At 41.7% G+C, this 18,198-nt stretch overlaps 1 protein-coding gene across 5 annotated transcripts in view; it reads right to left on the bottom strand.

The window, feature by feature from the left end:
* The window catches only part of BEND7 (BEN domain containing 7), an 85,049-nt gene that overhangs the window by 34,585 nt on the left and 32,266 nt on the right, over window positions 1-18,198 (bottom strand). For 3 of the 5 annotated variants that reach the window (XM_018057124.1, XM_018057123.1, XM_018057122.1), the window contains 3 exons: window positions 17,624-17,746; window positions 13,793-14,058; window positions 2,273-2,498 (listed from right to left, as the gene is read on the bottom strand). In XM_018057124.1, coding sequence (XP_017912613.1) covers window positions 2,273-2,498; window positions 13,793-14,058; window positions 17,624-17,746 — 615 coding nt within the window. Of the gene's footprint in view, window positions 1-2,272; window positions 2,499-9,626; window positions 10,201-13,792; window positions 14,059-17,623; window positions 17,747-18,198 lie in introns of those variants that run through there. The other 2 variants (XM_018057125.1, XM_018057126.1) reach the window with 2 other exon arrangements.

An 18,198-nucleotide genomic window follows, 5' to 3' on the forward strand; every position in this document is an offset into this window, starting at 1 on the left:
CCGCATGTATTTATGGAAACCCGACTGGGGGTAGAGCTCTCAGTGAGGTGCAACAGGTAATAAAAAAAAAACAAAACAGGATGACAAAGCTTGTCCTCAAGGTGCTTGTAAGAAATTGTCAGAAAAATCAGGTAAAAATGCTGGCTGATTAGTATGAACAGAATGTTCTCGTTAGAGAGACAAACCCGACACCTCATTCATAGTTTGAACGAAGATTACAGGAATGCACACAGATACTCTGAAGAGCCGGGGGATGGAAGCCTTTCAGCTTTCTGTGTCTTTTCATGGTTTGGATTTCTTTTTTTTTAACAAGCATGTGTTATTTTTGTAAGAAGGAAAAGAAATCAAAATAAAAATGTTTCTATGAATCAACACTGGAAGCAAACAAGTGACTGTGTGGTATCTGTTGACTTAGGCTGTTGGTGCCTGATGGGTGGATTTCCGTCTGTCTTAAAGTTATTGTGTTTGTCTGTTGCCCTAAAAGAATTTTTGATGCCAGGTTTAAGTCAACAAAAAAAGAGTATGGAAAATTAAAGTTCTTTGGTTTGAATAATCTGCTCTATGATGAACTAGGGTTTGAAGAGGGCTCATTGCCATTTTTATTTCTAGCTAAAGAGGAGAGATGTGAAGAAGATTAAGGCATGTTTTTTACTTCTGATTGTAATATACTTTCTCAGGCTACGGTATCATGTCCAGTCTAAATGGAAAATGGCAGAAGAAAACCCGTATCGGTTTGATATATGTAACGATATATTTCATTATCATCTGTGATTAGAGTAACTCTTCTACTGTCATGAAAATGAAACGTGGTCTTTTATGATTCCCTAATTTCCAAACACTTTCATACTGTTAATATACTGCCCTGGAAAAAAAAAGAAAATTAAAACAATTCTTGGCTACACTGCAGCATGTTTAAGAGCTTCAGCATGAAAAGCATCATCAGCCTTGACCTTCATGTTTCCACAAGCCCCAGCCATATTAAATCCAAATGGGACCCTTTTTCACTTCAGCAAGCCCTAGTTACATCACTGACTATTTTTCAAATTCTGTAATCTTGTTTTCAGTGTCGCTTCAGGCTGAATCATTCTTTTTAGAAGTGGCACCGATTGTGATATCTCTGTAGCTTATTTACTACAACTCAACTGTCACTTTAAGTGAAAAAACTCTGTTGGAGAATAAGAAATTTTCTGCTAATGAAGGCTCATGTGCTTCTGGCCATGAACAAAGGCTGCCTGGTACTTGCTAGCTCCATTTAAAAATTGTATTATTTTCAAAAGTCAGTCGTGGGTTTCCAAGTATACTCTAAGTGCTATTATGTTCATTGACTCATTTTGCAGGGACCAAGAGATAGAGGGCTGGGGGTGCTTTCTGGGTGCCAGTCCCAGTCCACGGCCAGGAAGGCACATTCTAGTCAGTGATGCTAGAGGGACTAAGGCTTGACCCCAAATTTCATGTTCATGGTGGCTGTGTTTTACATTTGCCAACTCACTGACATTCTTCCTGAAAGTCACACTGAAATACTTCCATTACCTAAAATTACATTTATCAGAATCCTAAATAAAGACATGTTAAAATTAAGGAATAGGAAAAATTAAATTAAAAAATACATCCAGGATGTGGAACTGGAATTAAATGAAGATCCACGTATGCATGCACCTGGCTATACTAATGCAGTGAGATTCAGACACAGCTTCACAGGTGTGAATGGGGAGACACGGGGTCTTGTCTACATGCAACTGGCCCAACTCACGTCACAAAACCCCAGGGAGCAGAGCAGGGTCTGGCTTCACAGTGGGTTCACTTCCACTTAGGGTGTCTTTAGAAGCAGTGACCTGGTAAAGCAACTTCTCAACTTTGGAGAGAACTGTTTCACCTTCTTTCAAAAGAGCATCACAGCTGTATTCCTTCTGACAACTAAAAATCTAAGTAGAAATTCTGTGTTGAAAAAGTTCTTAGTGTGAAATGACTGAGAGGAAAACGTACTTTCATTTTCAAAGTTAAAAGGAACGACTTCATTTTGGTTCTGCAGCAGATCAGACTGGCTTTTAAATTCTGATTTTAACAGGTTAACATCACCTCGAAACAGCAAGTTCTAGTGGTATTTGGGGCGGAGGGTTAAGGAGCTCATACCCAAAAGCCATGCAGGTGGGCAGATGTCCAACGGCAAGTTAAGTTCATCTCTAGTTCACTGACTACCGTTTCAGCTGCATCTTTATGGAATGAAGGCAAAGCTTAACAAAGACCCCGTTAAAATGAAATGAGGCAGACCAACCTTTTATTGCACCCACAATATTTTGGTCTAGTCCTTTCCGGTTGTCATTGAGTCCTCTTTTCCTCTTCCCATTGGGTAAGGAGTTAGCCAAAGTCTTGTCATCAAAAAATGCACACACCAGTTTTCTAAACAGAAGGCTTCCTGAGCGAGTGTAGTTTGACAATATAGAGTCCAGCTGAGATTTAGGCATAAACACATCGAAGCCTTCAGCAAGTTGCACTTCTGGCTACCAAAAGAACATAAAAATGTCATTAAAAGCAAGATTTGAAGTTACCAATGTTGGGCATATGTGCAACAAAAAAACATCACCAGCTCTTGCAATGGCCATATATCGTGAAAACCACACAGCCTCAGCTTTCTGTGCCAGTGTTTGCGATTTACAAACCCAGTGACTAGCTGTAATTCACCAACAAGATGCTCTAATTCCAGTATTAAGTCTTGTCAAAAACAGTGCAAAGGAGTATACTGAAAAAGCATTCTCGTCCTCAGAAAGAGTTAAGATATAGCTGGATAACTTCCAAAGCATTTAAGTCTAGAGCTACCCAGGGGACTTGAGACTTCTGGGTGAAACGTCTTCATTTTGTAAAGAAAGGAACTCAGGCCTAAAGAGATCATAACAAAAATAACTTAAAAAAAAATTTAGAGGTATTCAATTGCATTACAGTTTACAGATCACTTTCTCCTGCATTAAATAACTTGATCTCATTTGCCTATGGACATGGGGCTACCCCAAAGGCCTCATGCTCTTCGTACCAGGCCAGTGGTTTTTAGCTGTGGAACTGTTATTCCCCCTCTCTCAAGGAAAACTTATGTCAACTAATGTATAAAATAAACCAAAATCCTGAGCAGGTGCCCTGACCCCTTCTTTGGGGAGGGAAATCTGAAGCTCTATTCCAGAGCACCATTGGGAGACCAGTGTGCTAGTACCAGTGCTTCCCTGCTGGGGATTTCCTGGCTGGGGGATGCTGGGTCAGAGGACTGATAAGGGGCCTTTCAACCTGAACTCTACCATATAAGCTCAGACACTGATAATACATTCTCTGTGTATATGCCATGGATGTTTACAACCCATCCTTTCATCTTTCAACCCGCTCATACCATTTCCTTTTCAAAGCTTTTCTTAGCTGCTTCTTTCCCAAGGAGGCTTGGGGGAAAAAAATTTATTTATTCGTTCATTTATTTGGCTGCGCCAGGTCTTAGCTGTGGCACTCAGGATCTTCAATCTTCACTGCAGTATTCACAATCACTTTTTTAGATGTGGCATGTGGGATCTAGTTCCCTCACCAGTGATCGAACCTGGGCCCCCTGTATTGGGAGTGTGGAGTCTTAGCCACTGGACTATCAAGGATGTTCATATTCATCTGACTGTATTTATTATATTATAATTATTGATTAAATTGTGGCCCTTCCTGATGCCTAGAACTCAGGCTTTATGTCTCCAGGGCCTGGAACACAGTAGGCACTAAATAAATGCTTGTTAAATGGATAAAAGTTAATTAGTCATTACATAAACTACTAAGTCATTTACTACTGATTAGAACATGATGACTTTAAAATAGTAACTTTAGGGTGAAGAAATGCAGTTGGTAAACTTTCCTTTGAAAAAAGTCAGCAGGAAATCTCACTTAAGATACACCATAAAAGCTAATTCTTAGATCTCTTATTGCAAACGTGGCTAACCTGATGCCATTTTAGATTTTCTAAATCATATGAGATATGTGAGGATCTGGGTCTTGTTTTTCTCCTGGAGAATAGGAATTATTGTTTGTCCTATTGCTTCTCAAAATGCATAGCTATGTGCACTATGCCCTGTGGTCAGAGCAAAGGTTCAGGGCGCGTGGTCAGTCACTGAGTCGTGTCCAACCCTTTGTGACCCCACGGACTGTACCTATCCATGGAATTTCCTAGGCAAGAATACTAGAGTGGGTTCCCATTTCCCACTCCAGGGGATCTTTCCGACCCAGGGATCAAACTCCAGCCTCCTACACCTCCTGCATTGGCAGGCAGATTCTTTACCACTGGTTGCCACCTAGGCTTGGGGAAAGGCTTAAATGACTCAGACTGTGTGGGGACCATCTAAGGCCCTGCTCCTCCTCCAAAGTGGAATTCTCAACTGGACTGTCCAGAAAATCATCTCCCTTCTTTGCTTTGCTCTCCCACTTGGCTTTTGGTCTCTGAATGCGCAGTGAATATCACTCTAAAAACAGTGTTGCCGGGTGGGTCCCTGACTTTTTGCCCCTCGATGCTGGTGATGGTCTGCAGAGGAGGCTGATGGGAGCCAGGGTCTGGGCCCCCAATTCCTGGGACAGAAGCTGTACACTCAGGCAACTCAAGGCACATTTGTTGAATGACTCAATGAAGAAACGTTAGGATTGAAGGAATTCTACATCCAAATCTAAGATAAAGTTGTATCCATAGTCACAATTCTATTTTGCACATCCCATGGTTGCCTAATTTAGACCTTTTATGCTAAACGAACTGACCAGATTTTGGCTGAATGCTTCTATATCATTTGAAAACCATTTAAAGAGTCCCTGTCTACTTTATAGAAATAGCAACTCACAGCTATTTGAAGATCCGGGGCTTTAGGGGGGTGGTACAGAAGCTCTTAAATTCACGAGAGAGAAAAGGGAAAGATGAACCATGGTCTCTCATTCATGTATGTCTGCTGGGCTCCGATAAGCACCAAGCAGGGGTTTGGAGCAGCCACCTGACCTCTGAGACTCCCAGTACCTCCCCTTGGATTCATCGTGTAGGACTTGAACCTGGTCTGAGAGACTGACCTAGACTAGCCCACCAGGCAGGACTGGCCACTCCTTTCTTCACAGGTGCAGTGTTTTCTATGAACTACATTTCTGGCACTTTCCATGATGCATTTGTTTAGCTGGGAGTTTGTTTCTCATCAGAATGTGTGCTGTCTTTTGCATTCAGAGTGCCAAACACCCAGCTAGCGCCTGATAGATTTTTCTCAGGATGAACAAAACACTATGGAAGAATTCATTCAAAATGGCTAGTATTGATTTCGAGGTCTTTTATCCCCACATAAAGGAAGTGGCTGTGGAAGTCGGCTGTGCCCCAGTCCAGCCCACCAGCTTTCTCCTAGCAGAGCCCGAGCTGGCTGGGGGAGCAAGCTACCAAGAGAACATGGCTCTGACTCAGTCAGTATTGACTTGGCATCCTCCATGTGGAAGGAGTTTAAGGTCGGGCTCACTAGGTGAAACATGTACATAAACCCCGATCATACAGAGTGGAGAATGACCAGTGCTGTAAGAGGGGTAAGGACCATATTAGGCAGAGTTGGCTGGTGACGGGAGAAGGGATTTGGGTAGAGGGGGCAGGATAGCATTTTATTAGGACCTTGGAGGTTTTAGGATTTCGGAGAGATGCAGTTGCTGTTTGGGGCATCTGCTCCGCCTCCTAAAACTAAAGCATCTGGAGGTTTCTGTGGAGCTGAGACTCCCTATGGGATCAGAGCCGTGCTCTGATTTCTGAGATGCTATCCCGATGCAACTGTCAATACTTTGTGCTCTACTTTCTACTGCCAGACGTTTGTTGTTATTTTGAAGACTTCCCTCCAGATCAAGGAACACGAACTCGCCCAGTTACGCCTCCTTTACAAAGGACTCAGTTTTATTAGTGGAGGCAACAGCCAGGGGCAGCAGCAGAGGCCAAGGTGACTGGTCTCTGGCCCTCCCTGCTCCTCAAGTCTTTTCTTTCAAGCAGATTTCTTAGCTGGTTGTCAGTGAGCACTAAGGTGTCACAAAACTACAAACCAATTCCTTAAAAAGAAAGAAAAGGGGTGGGGAGCCTTACTTCCTAAGGCACGAAGAATTTGATGGTTGATTAATCTCAATGTTTTACAATGAAACCTTTTTATCGCCTCCATTTTATAAATATAATCACAGTGGCCCTGGTAGTGATCCACAGCTTTGTACTTACATTTAAAAACAGGTTAAAACTCTGTATGCTTGAATCTCTTCTTTTTGTTTACTGTCTAGTCTAAGTGAGATCCCTCTGCTTACTGATGATGGCTGTGATAGAAACCACCACTATTCCAAATGAATATCATTTTAAAAGCTAGACTTCCTTTGACAGAATTACTGTCTGATATTCTAGCGAGGACAGACAGCTAATACACTGATTTACAGATTCTATTGATTACTGAAGTAATATGATTTTTAAATGATGACATTCAAAGTATGGGACAGGATTTACAGCTCTTGGAGTCATCTTTTTAAGAGTCGGGAGTCTGAATGCCCACTATAAATTTGGATTCCCATGGATGGCCTGCCTATTTTCAGTACCTCAGCCACTTAGCACAGTAATGTATCAAATGTTGAATTTTCCTATCCAATGGTGTATCTTATACCCAGTGAAGTTTGGGAGGCAAAAACTGCATGTAGTCATGACAATGCTTAAAAATGTTCCTGGCCCCAGGCCTATAGACTGACTATCTTATTTCTCTTCACAGTTGCATTTCAACTGTGGTTCCCCTTTGATTAGAAGAAGGTGGGGTCAAGATCTAGTTTGGTTGAGGGATCCCATAACACCTGGTAAATTAACAGATTTCCCCAGGGACTTTCCAGGTGGTCCAGTAGTTGAGAGTCTGCGTTTCCACTGCAGGGCCCTGGGGTCGATCCCTGGTTGGGGAACTAAGATCCCATATGACGCAAAGTGTGGCCGAAAAAGAAAAAACATTTTCCCCCTAAGTCTCTCTGAGTATATGACTCCCCTGTATAAAGAAAAATACATAAAACAATTTTGAGATCATACAAATTAATCACACAGGCAATATTTCTGACATTGGCTATTTTATGTAAGGCATTGATGGCTGCCAGTTATAGGAAGACATGTAAAAAGTGACATATAGTCATCAGGTTAAAGTAAACAGAAATACAGGAATATTCATCTTGGGCATTAGTCCCAGATTTTCAATCTCAAATTAATTAATTATACACAATAGTTTGTAAACTTGAGTTGCTACCTAGTCAAGTTTCAGACTGGCTTAAGATTGAAACCTATAAAGGAATCTATGGATGAAAATTTAAGGAGTCTTTCAAGTAAGACTACCTGCTTTTGAACTGAAAATGTATAACAAAACTTATAAGAACAGTGAATTCAGTCCTTCTGTTCATAACATTATTATATACAATGATCTGTTATTCTCATTTAAGAGTTTATTTAGCAGTGCACTAGATATACTTCTAGGAAAATAAGCTTTAGTTTATGAAATTAAAAAACACCCACAAAACCCTTTCATAACTGATTTTGTTTTGCTCGCAAATGTGATCTGCCTCTCTTTGAGAAATACTGAAAATGTTCCCTCTAACTCAGGTCTGCTCCAGGTAGATTTAGCAAGTGTTACTGTCACTATTTATTAAGCCATGCCAAGATCATGGCCAGTGAGCTGGGCAGACTCAAGAACCCACTGGATTGAAAGGCAGACCTGATTTTATTGGTTCAGCTGTCATGGCCCAAACAGTGTGACCTGTGGATGTGGCACAGCCCTGAACCACTGCTTTGATGGGGCAGAGTGGGTGGACCCACTGTGTAAAAAGGATGTTCTGTAATGAGTGAAAAATGCTCAGGCAGGAGCTGTATCAAAAAGTGTACATAATCTCTTAGACTAGCGTACACTGAATGTTGAATAGGGTGATAATTACCAGGAAGTCATTAAAGAGCCAATCCTTGATTGATTTTTGTTCAACAAAATGTTGGTAGAATTTAAAGTGAGAAAAGAAAACATAGGGGGTCACTCACTGGCGGTCCAGTGGTTAGGACCCACCTGGCTCGTTCACTGCCCAGGACCCAGGGTTCGACCCAGGGTTCAGTCCCTGGTCATGAAACTATGATCCTGCAAGCTGCAAGGTGTGGCTAACTAACTAACTTAATTAACTTAAAAAAAAAAAAGGGAAAGGCAGTACAGTTTGAAATTGACCCCACGCACCTGCAGAATGAGATATTTCAGTGCCTTCCTTTCTCAGGTAGTAAATTAATGACTCTGTGGACTTGGGCTTGATTTATGCTCATGCTATTTGAGCCAAAATGTTTCATAAGATTTCAACCACTGTGGTCTAATCTCTCCCATCACAACTCCATGGAAACTGCTCTTTGGAGAAAATGGCCACCTCGGAGAGCCTGTCCTTAACACCCCGAGCAGAGGACATCTCCGCTGACATCCCATTACCCTGTGATTACTGCCTATGTGTTTTCCTTATATGGTCCTTGAAGGGCGAGGACTGTTTCATTAGCCCTTGACAATGGTGCAATAATTAGCATGCCCATCCTGCATTACATGGGTTTCCTAATTCAATTCTCATCATCCTATGAAGCAGTCACTTTCATGATCCCCAATTTGCAGATGCAAAAACTAAGGTTTAGAGAGATTAGGTGACTTGTTAGGATTATCCAGCTAAGTGGTGAAGTAGGGCTGTGAACCCAGGCAGTCTGCACTAGAACTTTAACTCTCAAGCATACGTTGCCTTAAACTTCAATGTGTCAGTGAATAAATTAAAAAACTGCTTGCTTGGTGGACATGCTTTACCAGTTCCCAGTGGGTTACTTTACTTACTGGGCTATGAAGAAATTAAGAAACAGATTCTGAATTCAGTAGCTATTTATGTTGAAAGCACCAATTCATTTTAAATTATTTAAGAATGACATACATTAACAAAATTATCTTAAGTTGATGGATATGTAGCTTTATCTTCTGATAACTTTTGTGTAATCTGGGATTACTGGAAAATATTCACAGTAACTACAGAAAATAGAGAAACATCTTCTATGTTTTTTAAAAAATATTTAAAATATAAAAGAACTGATCTTAGTGTTTCATCAAGACCAATCAATAAGCCAAACAGGAAGCAACAAGAAGGAAGTAAACCTAAGCCATGTGTATCTACTCTGAAAAAAAAAATCAATAAATCCAACTAGGTAGGGAAAACTGTCAAACATTTACACCTGTCTTCTCTGAGTCCTGATAGAGTACTGGGTTGGGAACTCCTAAAGAAAGAATTGAATATTGTGTTTAAACCTGAAATTTGGTTTGGGGTTTCTGTTTTTGCTTCTGTGCAGTTCAGATTTCAGTTTTATTTAATGCGCTAACTTAAAATGGGTCAAGTAATCTTGCCCCCAGAGAGAACCATTTCTGGCCACTCTCTTTTTAAAAATACGATTAGTTCATGTGTATTTGCTCAAGTGTATATACTTGTAAGTTTACTTAACAAAGTTATATTTATCCCTATAAAGGTACTTAGCTAGGACTGCTACGGTTTAAAAAGGAACCAGTATTTACTGAGTGCTTAAAAAGGTACCAGGTACTATTCTAAGTGTTTTACATAGATAATGCCATTTAATTCTTCCAGCTGGCCCACACTGTGAGGTCAGTACTACTATTACTCTCATTTTACTCAGGGAAAACTGAGGGAGGTGAGGGTGGGTACCTTTGTCAGGGTTACACGCAGGGCTTCTAGCCTGGGGATCCTGACTAGACATCCTGGACATTGCAGAGCTATACCCTTGACCAGGAAGGTCTCCCCTGGAAACTTCCAAGTGAACAGCATACACGGGGACTTCCCTGGCAGGCCAGTGGTCAGGACTCTGAGCCTCCTCTGCAGGGGGCATGGGTTCAATCTCTGGTTGGGGAATTAGGATCCTGCAATCTGCAGGGTGTGGCCAAATAAATAAATAACCCAAACCAACCAACCAGCCAGCATACAAAGCCATAGTCTAACCTTTCTCCTCTCCTTTGTGTTGCCATCACCTCATGAACAGTGAGCGGTGGTCACACACCAGAGCTGGGCTAGTGCCGGCACTGAGTCGAGCACTGGTGGACAGGGTGCACTCAGCCCTGGCCTGAGAACCAGCTCCACCTCCGACTGCATGGGCTCGAGCAGGCTCCTTAGCCCTTTATGCCACAGTCTTTTCATCTATCGATTAAAAAAAAAAGGTATTTATTTGGCTGTGCCAGGTCTTAGTTGTGGGCATGTGGGATCTTGTTCCCTGACCAGGGATAGAACTTAGGCCCCCGGCACTGGGAGCATGGATTCTTAGCCACTGGACCATCGGGGAAGTCCTTCCTTATCTATAAATTGAGGATAACAATAATACCTCAAAGAGTAAGGATGAAATTTGAAAAATTACTTAACAAAGGATAGCACACAAACACAACTACAACTACTATTATTATTATTTTTTAATTTAATCCCTGCCCTTGAGAAGCCAAGGGGGAAGGAGGGAAAATCACATTAAACTGAGGAGAGGGTTCTAATTAAAGCCAAATCCTAGAACCAAAGTTCTATAAGGTGATTTCGTATATTGTGCTTAATGCAGCTGCGATGCGTGGCTGTTTACTGAGCACCTTTTCTGGGCCAGGCACTGGGGCAGGGTTCCCTGCGTGCTTGAGGTTCTTTACTGCGGGTAGTGCTGACTAGGACGCCCTGCTTTTCCGCACTGAGCAGGGCTGCCCATCAGGTGTCAGGGGCTCGGTGGTCCCCTTGCAGTGATCCACAGCCCCTCATGTTCCTGCTTGTGCCCAGACACACAAATTTGTATTTGGGCAATGCTAAAAGCCACAGCATAAAAAAGGTAACTTCATACATTGTGAACTTTAAACAATTTACAGTGAATTTTTTTTTTTTTTTTTTTTACATTTAAAAAGCAATAAAGGAGCATCCCTGGCAGTTCAGTGGTTAAGACTCTGCACTTCCACTGCATGGGGCACGGGTTCCATTCCTGGTCAGGGAACTAAGATCCCACACTCTGCAAGGTGTGGCCAAAAATAAATAAATAAATGATTTTTTAAAAATTCTGATTAAAAAAAAATTTTTTTTTAAGCAACAAAGGCACAGGTTTTATGTGTCCTTTTTTTCATTGCTTCCAGCTCTAATATTTTTCCTGGGCTTCAAACATCTACTGGACTTTTTGAAGATACTCAACCTCGTGTTACTTCCCACCCAGAAATGAAGGCCTGCTCCTGCCTTCCCTGTCTCAGTTAAGGAAGTCAGTACTGACTAACCTCATTTTCCAGGATAGACATGTGGGGCTTGCTTCTCCCAAGGCACCAGGTCCCCTGTGGGGGGTACCTCCTGGGCGCCTCTCACTTCTCTGTCCCTTCACTGCTCATGGCTGGACTCTACCCATCTCTTGCCTGGCTGCCTGGAATTATCTGTCTCCTGGTCTCTGGTCTCTTCTCTGTGTTGATCAGTCATCCACAAGGCGCTTCCAGATTCCTGTCTAAACATGGATATATGACTATTCCTCTACTTGAAACCTGCAGTGGCTTCCTAGTGCCCACAAGATAAAAAAGCCAAGGGCCTCGGATAACACGCTGGGGCTTTCACCGTCTGATACACTGCTGAGCCCATGTTCGCGTGATCATGTGCTACCAGCGCAGCCACAAGGCTGCTCCAGACATACTGGCCCACATGCCCACTCCTACAATTCTGGACCTAATCTCCTCAACACTGGGTATTTTCAGAGCCTGTCTTCAGATACATAATGCCCATCTACTTACATATAATCCTGCTTTATTACTTTTTTCTCCAAGCAGTTTTATAGAAGAATTCCTATAAGATCATTATCTATTTTCTATTTTCTCCTCTGGACTTCCACAAAAGTGTAAAAGGTTCATGGCTAAGGAATAATAAAAGACGAGAAGGGCATCTAAATTTAGACACCTTCAGCACTGATGGACCCACCACCTAAGGGGCCAGCCTCATCCATGCCAGCAAGACTCTCGGAGGACAGTTTCCACTGATGGACTCACTGTGTGGTTCTCTAAGGGCAGTTAGTTTCCATTCAACAGATGACTCAAAGGGCCAAGCAGTTGGATAACATAAAGATAACATCTATATACAGTTTTGGGTTTTTTTTTTTAAGAAGCATGTTATTCTTCTATCAAAGATAGTCAGCCCCTGAGTCTTCATGAACAATTCTGAATGAACTTTTTTAAATTTAATAGTTCTTGTTAGCAAAACTCATCATGAATAAAAAGCAAATTATTTTTTTGGCATTCTGACATTGGTAAAGGAAAGTTCTATTTCACTAATGTACATATAGCCTTTATCAGATCTTTCTCAATTTATCTCTGAAGTATGTTTAGAGCTTAAAAATTTAAAAAAGGAGGAAGTTCAGTGATTAGCATGAGATTGACTCATTTAGAAGATGATTTTCACAGCTCCAGTGATTGCTACTGATACACTAATGCCTATCACAGGAAAGAAGGCTCTAAATAATTCAAGAAAAATATAAAAGTATTGTGAAAGCTGCTTCAGGCTGAATGTACTTTGTGCTGGGGTATCATCTGCCTCTGCTTCCAAATGTGTGATTGACACGGGTTTTGAACCTAGGGCCTCAGCTACAATAACAACCGGATAGGATGAAATGAACCAGCTAGTCCAGGGTGGAAGGCTGTCACCATTAATGACTTTCTAAGGCTAAGTTTTTAGTCTGGAAGGACTTCTTAACAATCGTGTATGTTTGTGGATAAAAAACAAACATGAATTCTTCTCATCAAGGAGGGGATAAAAGTTCAAGTGATTTTCTAGTCCAATAAAGTCACGAGACGATCATTTTCATTGCCTCCCTTTATTAAAGACCCAAGCTAGCAGCTTGTCTTTCTCCAATGTGAAAGGAATGCTGTTTTAAAATAGCAATGTATTTCTTATTTAAAGTTGAAGAGTAGGACCACACTTGCATCCTATATAGGCCTGTGGGAGTTCTCAGCAGGGTTCTCATCCTATGCCATCTGGTAATAATAGCCCACTCGTTCTGGTTTATTTTAGGAACTCTCCCAACAAGTTGGGGTTCACAGCATCAGCGTACTCAGACACTAAGGCAAGTTTGCTGTGGCCAACAAAACACGTTGCTAAGTTCGTTTATGGCCGTGTGACTCTAAAACGGTAAGTCAGACGGTTGTCTTAGATGCCATCCAGTATCTTGGGCTGTGACGACCTTCGAGCTATGATATTAAAATAGAAAAACCTTTGCAGAGTGTTAACCTATCATTACACAGACTCAATGGCACGGCACTGCAACCTAATTAGCAGTGTGGCTTGCATCCTTGCATCTATAAAATAGAATTAGTGTGAGTACTGCTCTTTTTTTATTATTAGTTTGTGTTTCTAGAAAGGTGTGACCTTATCTGTAGGGTTCTGCTCATTTATGTCCATCTACAAAGGATTTAATTACATTCTTTTAGCTCTCTATGCTGAGGAAATTGAAAACGGCCGCTTCGAAATTACAAATGTTAACGAAATTAGTGAACAGAATATTTACTCCATCACCCTTCTCCTTTCAGAGAGAATGGAAACATGCTGAGGTAAATAAGGCCTAAGATTTTCAGAAGAGAAAATTCTGCGCAAGGAGAGCATTAAGAGTTCTCCTTTCCTCTTTCCCACATGTATTCTGCAAGTTTCTCTGGTTTTCTTGGGCAGAACTAGTGAAGGGCAAAGTGTATAAATATGGCACAGTGTCTGAAAGTTACATATTAGCATGAGCAGCTAGAAAACATCAACTTACATCGGAGGCTGGTGATTCGAGCACGATGCCGAATCCTAGAATGTGGCTCTCCCCAGGGGAGGGGTGCTCAGCCACGGGGAGACTGGAATTCTCGGGGGCCCCTGCAGCCTTCTTCTCAGCTTCCAATGCACTGGGCTTCTGTTTCACAGTGAGAGGTTCCATAGTCTTTGGGGGCACTTTTTTCTTTTTATTTCTCTTGCGCGAGACGGCAGTTCGCTGGGAGCAGATAAGGGAAATTGGGGGTTGTTGTCTGTTTTGGGTTCCAACTGTGAACAACAAACAAAAATATGGTACAGGCATGTGTGTCTAACCTAGGAGAATATTCTTGCTCCATCAACTGAGGCTGAAATGGGTTCACTGGAGGATGAGGCACATCAAGATCAATCTCACGCTGAACCTGAGCGTGACCAAATGCTGCCTTCAAAAGGTCTACAGGCAGAAAAAACCCAAGAGAAAACTCTCCTCCAAATGCTGGTGGCTAATTGATTACCTGGTGGGTAACTGATAGGAGGAAAGGATGATGAGCTATAGGAAAACAGCGAAGCATGATTTTACACATCACATGACATTTTTGTATAACCAAGAACCCCAGAACTTAAATTGAGGTGTAGACATCTATGTTTTTTGGAAAGCCAATCTCGGGAATACTCCACTTGAGATTAAATTGATTGGTAGCCAGCAACCTATAGGTGCTGAAATCAACAAAAGTCGGGTAATGATGCTCATTTGGGCAAGTCTGATCAAAAGCATCACTTGAGAATGACCAGTAAGCATGTGGGCTAGGTCTGCTGGTCAATTTCAGGTCCAGTTACTCCTGCCTCACAAACCAATACAGTGCACACATCAGCCATCTCCACACACTATGCTACTGCGTTCTGACCAGGCTGCTTCTCCATAATCCAGTTTTATGTAGCTGAAAAATAGGAAAAATATAGTTCAGTACAAGAACAAATCAGTAAGGTCCAGGAACAGTCTGAGTTCCAAAGACGAGAAGTGCTCATTGAGAGCTGAGTGCTGATGTTGAATATATACTTCAGGGAATCAAGGATGGTAATTACAGTTCTCAGAGGTGCCCTTCAAGATGTAGTGTTTGTTAACCATTTAAAAATACTCTGATTTAAAGTTTAGTAGGGAAATATGGCATTATTACTTAAATCTTCATGTGTTAATACGGTTTTTAAAACTATGACCACAGCTGCTTTTTCACAGAAATACAGCTCTGAAAGTAAGCCAGATGAAAACCTAAAGATCTTGACATGCACATATGGATCATTTCTTATCAGGTTGTACATGGGGAATATTTGTACTCTGAACTTGATATCTGCATCTCTCAGCTGGACAGAAATTTATAAATAAGTATTAGAAACACTACTTGCACTGCAAATGAGCACTGAAAAGTTTTTTTAATCACCCATGCAGTAAGCAGTCTAGCTCACTGGTTCTCAACCTCAGCTACACATTAGTCTCATTGGATTCACCTTTAAAAGAAAACTCAATCCAGACTAATTGGGACTGGAATTTCCCAGGGAGATGCCTGGGTATCAGGATTTTTTAAAAGCTCCTCCAGTGATCCCCAATATATAAGCCGGACTGGAACTTTTCTCTGTTAGATCTGAATTTTCAGCTGAGGCTAGGTCTCCATTTGGAAAGTTAGACAACTGAAGCAGTCATCAGTGATCTAGGACTCCAGCCTCACCAAGCCTCACTTTCCAAAATTAAAAGCGAAAATGTTTCGAGTTTAAAGAACACAGGGTCTGAGGTTTTCTTCTCCTTCTGCAAGTCTGGACAGAGCTGTGTTCTTTCGAACCAGATCTTATCGCTTGATCTTATTCCTTGCCTTCTCCCTGAAGTAAAAGTGAAACTTTCTAAGTAGAAGGTAAATCTACATTTTATAGGTAATAAACCTTAAAGTCAATCTACTCACTCAACACAGATTCTTCAGCTTAAGAAAATTAAAGGAGACTAATTTATTCAGTTTATCCTTTGGGATCCCTGACAGCTCTGGGATCGTTTACTGCCCTAATCTGCAAAGGTTCTTAAAAGGAAACAGGGAGACACAGTGGCATTTACTTAATAGATTCTCAAAAGGCTTCAGTCAAGGATTTAAATGATTGCAATTTGTAGTTTGCCATTTGGGGAGTAAGGAGCTTAAGTAACAAAATAAATCATTACCATTTCATACGCATATTTTCTTAAGTGCTAACAAATTCTTCCTCTGAGGAAAGAAATCTGTACAGAATGAAGTAACCTTTCTTTCTGAGCTCCTTATTTAGGAGATGTTAGCCTCTGCTGGGTTAATAAGAACACAGATTATCCTTGTGGAACAAGGTGAGTTAAATGCTTACTGGCCTGACCAAAATGCTTTTATTTTTTCCCTTAGGATAAGACTAAATCCAGTGCATAAAATTAGATGTTGCTTCTCAGAAAACCTTTTGCTCATTTTACTTGCACGTGATCTTGGGTGACTGATATGTTTAAGTTTTTTAAGTATCAAACCACATCACTGAATATTAAAATTTTACTAGAATTAACTAAACGGCACCAAGGACGATTTCTGAGCTGTCTGAATACCTTTACAGTGGAAAGGGGGGAAGTTAGTTACATATGACTGGGCCACTTTCCAGCTTAAGGAGCAGTTTTCCCTGATGAAGTGGAAGGCTTAATGAAATGATTTATTATTTTCTGTTGCTGTTGTTCAGTCGCTAAGTTGTGTCTGACCCTTTGGGACCCCATGGACTGCAGCACGTGAAGTTCCCCTATGACAAAAAAAGCTTTTTCTCTCCTAATTTTGGAGACTAGAAATCACAGCCACTGTAATAAGGACCTAGACTTCCAGACTTCTAAGAAATGCTCCAAGTCTTCGTAACAACACTGACAAAATAGCTGAGGCTCAGATCATGCTTTACCGAGTTCAGCTGCATTTACTATCTCTTCTATTTTCAAAACAACCCTGTGAGTTAGATATTAATACTCTAGTTACAGATGAGAAATCTGAGGTTCAGAGAAGTCACCCAAGCCAAGACAGGGGAGACTGGGACTCTGACCCTAAAATGCAAGTTCACTGCTCTTCTGTTCCTCAACGTGTCTAACAGGAGCGAGAACAACAACAACAAAAGCATCGTGTAAGTAAAAAGACAAAACCGGAGGTGTCTCGGAGCCTCTCTGACCTTAATGTTAGGGAGAAAAGCCACAAGCAGAGCCTGAGTGTCAGCTGATACTCTGGAATCTTTACCAGCAGAGCCCAGGCTTCCTAAGGGCTCCTCTGCATGTACAGAGCTGCTTGGCTCCTCACTTGTCACAGGGAGCCCAGTGTGGGAGGCAGGGTGGGCTTGTGCAGAAGCGAGGGTTGTAAGATGCACACAGCCCCTCAAACCGAGCCCCTCAGGAGGGAAGATGAGCCATTCTCACCTCCTTCCCCATCATGAACCTCCTCGTCAATTTACAGTAGGGAGATGAGCCAAAGGGCTCTGCCCACCTTCGGGTGTAATTGTTCCAAAGTTTAATTAGCTGACATTTGTGAAGTACCCGAAGCGCATGTACAGAAGGACTGAGCAGTATCAGCCAGAAAGCATTTGTGAGACTGGCTAACAGGAAGGTGGGTTCTGGAAAAAGCAGAGAAAAATGGATGCTTGAAGAAGTACCCCATCAACTATACTTCCATGAACATTTTTAAAAATAAATTATATATATACATATATATATATATATATATATATGTATATATATAAAGGAAACCTTGCTGGTGAGACAGCAAGGTGGGAGGCACAGCGTAATCAAAGCATAATGAACATCCCCACTGAAGATCCTCCCTCTGAGGCCGGATCTGCGTACCTGCCTGAATCTGCATCAGTTTCCGCATGGTCTTGAGCTCTTGGAGGATGGCCTGCAACGTCGACTGGCAGTTACAAGTGCAGCAGTTGGATCCAGCCGATGAATTCACCACTGGAAGTTCTCCTGAGCACGAAAAGAGAGAATGATGGCCGCCAAGCAACAGCAAGATTATAAAGAGGAAAATAAAAAAGGTGCCCGGTGATTTTCACAGCCTGCTGGGGTCTGACTTTAGCTAGCCGTCCAGGTTTCTCTACTGCCAGGCGTGTGGCGTGTCATGGGGTGGCGGAGCCTGTGTGAACGGACACACACAGTTTGCTGTCACAGCGCCCCACCACCACTGTCACCCAAGTTCATCTCAGATAACGATACAGAAAACATTTACCAAGAACACACTTGTGCTATTTTGCACAAAAAACTAGCTCTTTATCTAGTGAACAGCCTTTATCTAAAACCAAACAAACTGGGTAGCTGCACACGTCCTGAGAGTTTATACTAAGAGTTAAATGTATCTAACTATTTAAAAGATAGCTTTAGCATTAACCATATGATTCCAAAAATTAAGAACTGTCAACACA

Source organism: Capra hircus, chromosome 13, assembly GCF_001704415.2.
Source record: "Capra hircus breed San Clemente chromosome 13, ASM170441v1, whole genome shotgun sequence".
Classification (NCBI taxonomy): Eukaryota; Metazoa; Chordata; class Mammalia; order Artiodactyla; family Bovidae; genus Capra; species Capra hircus.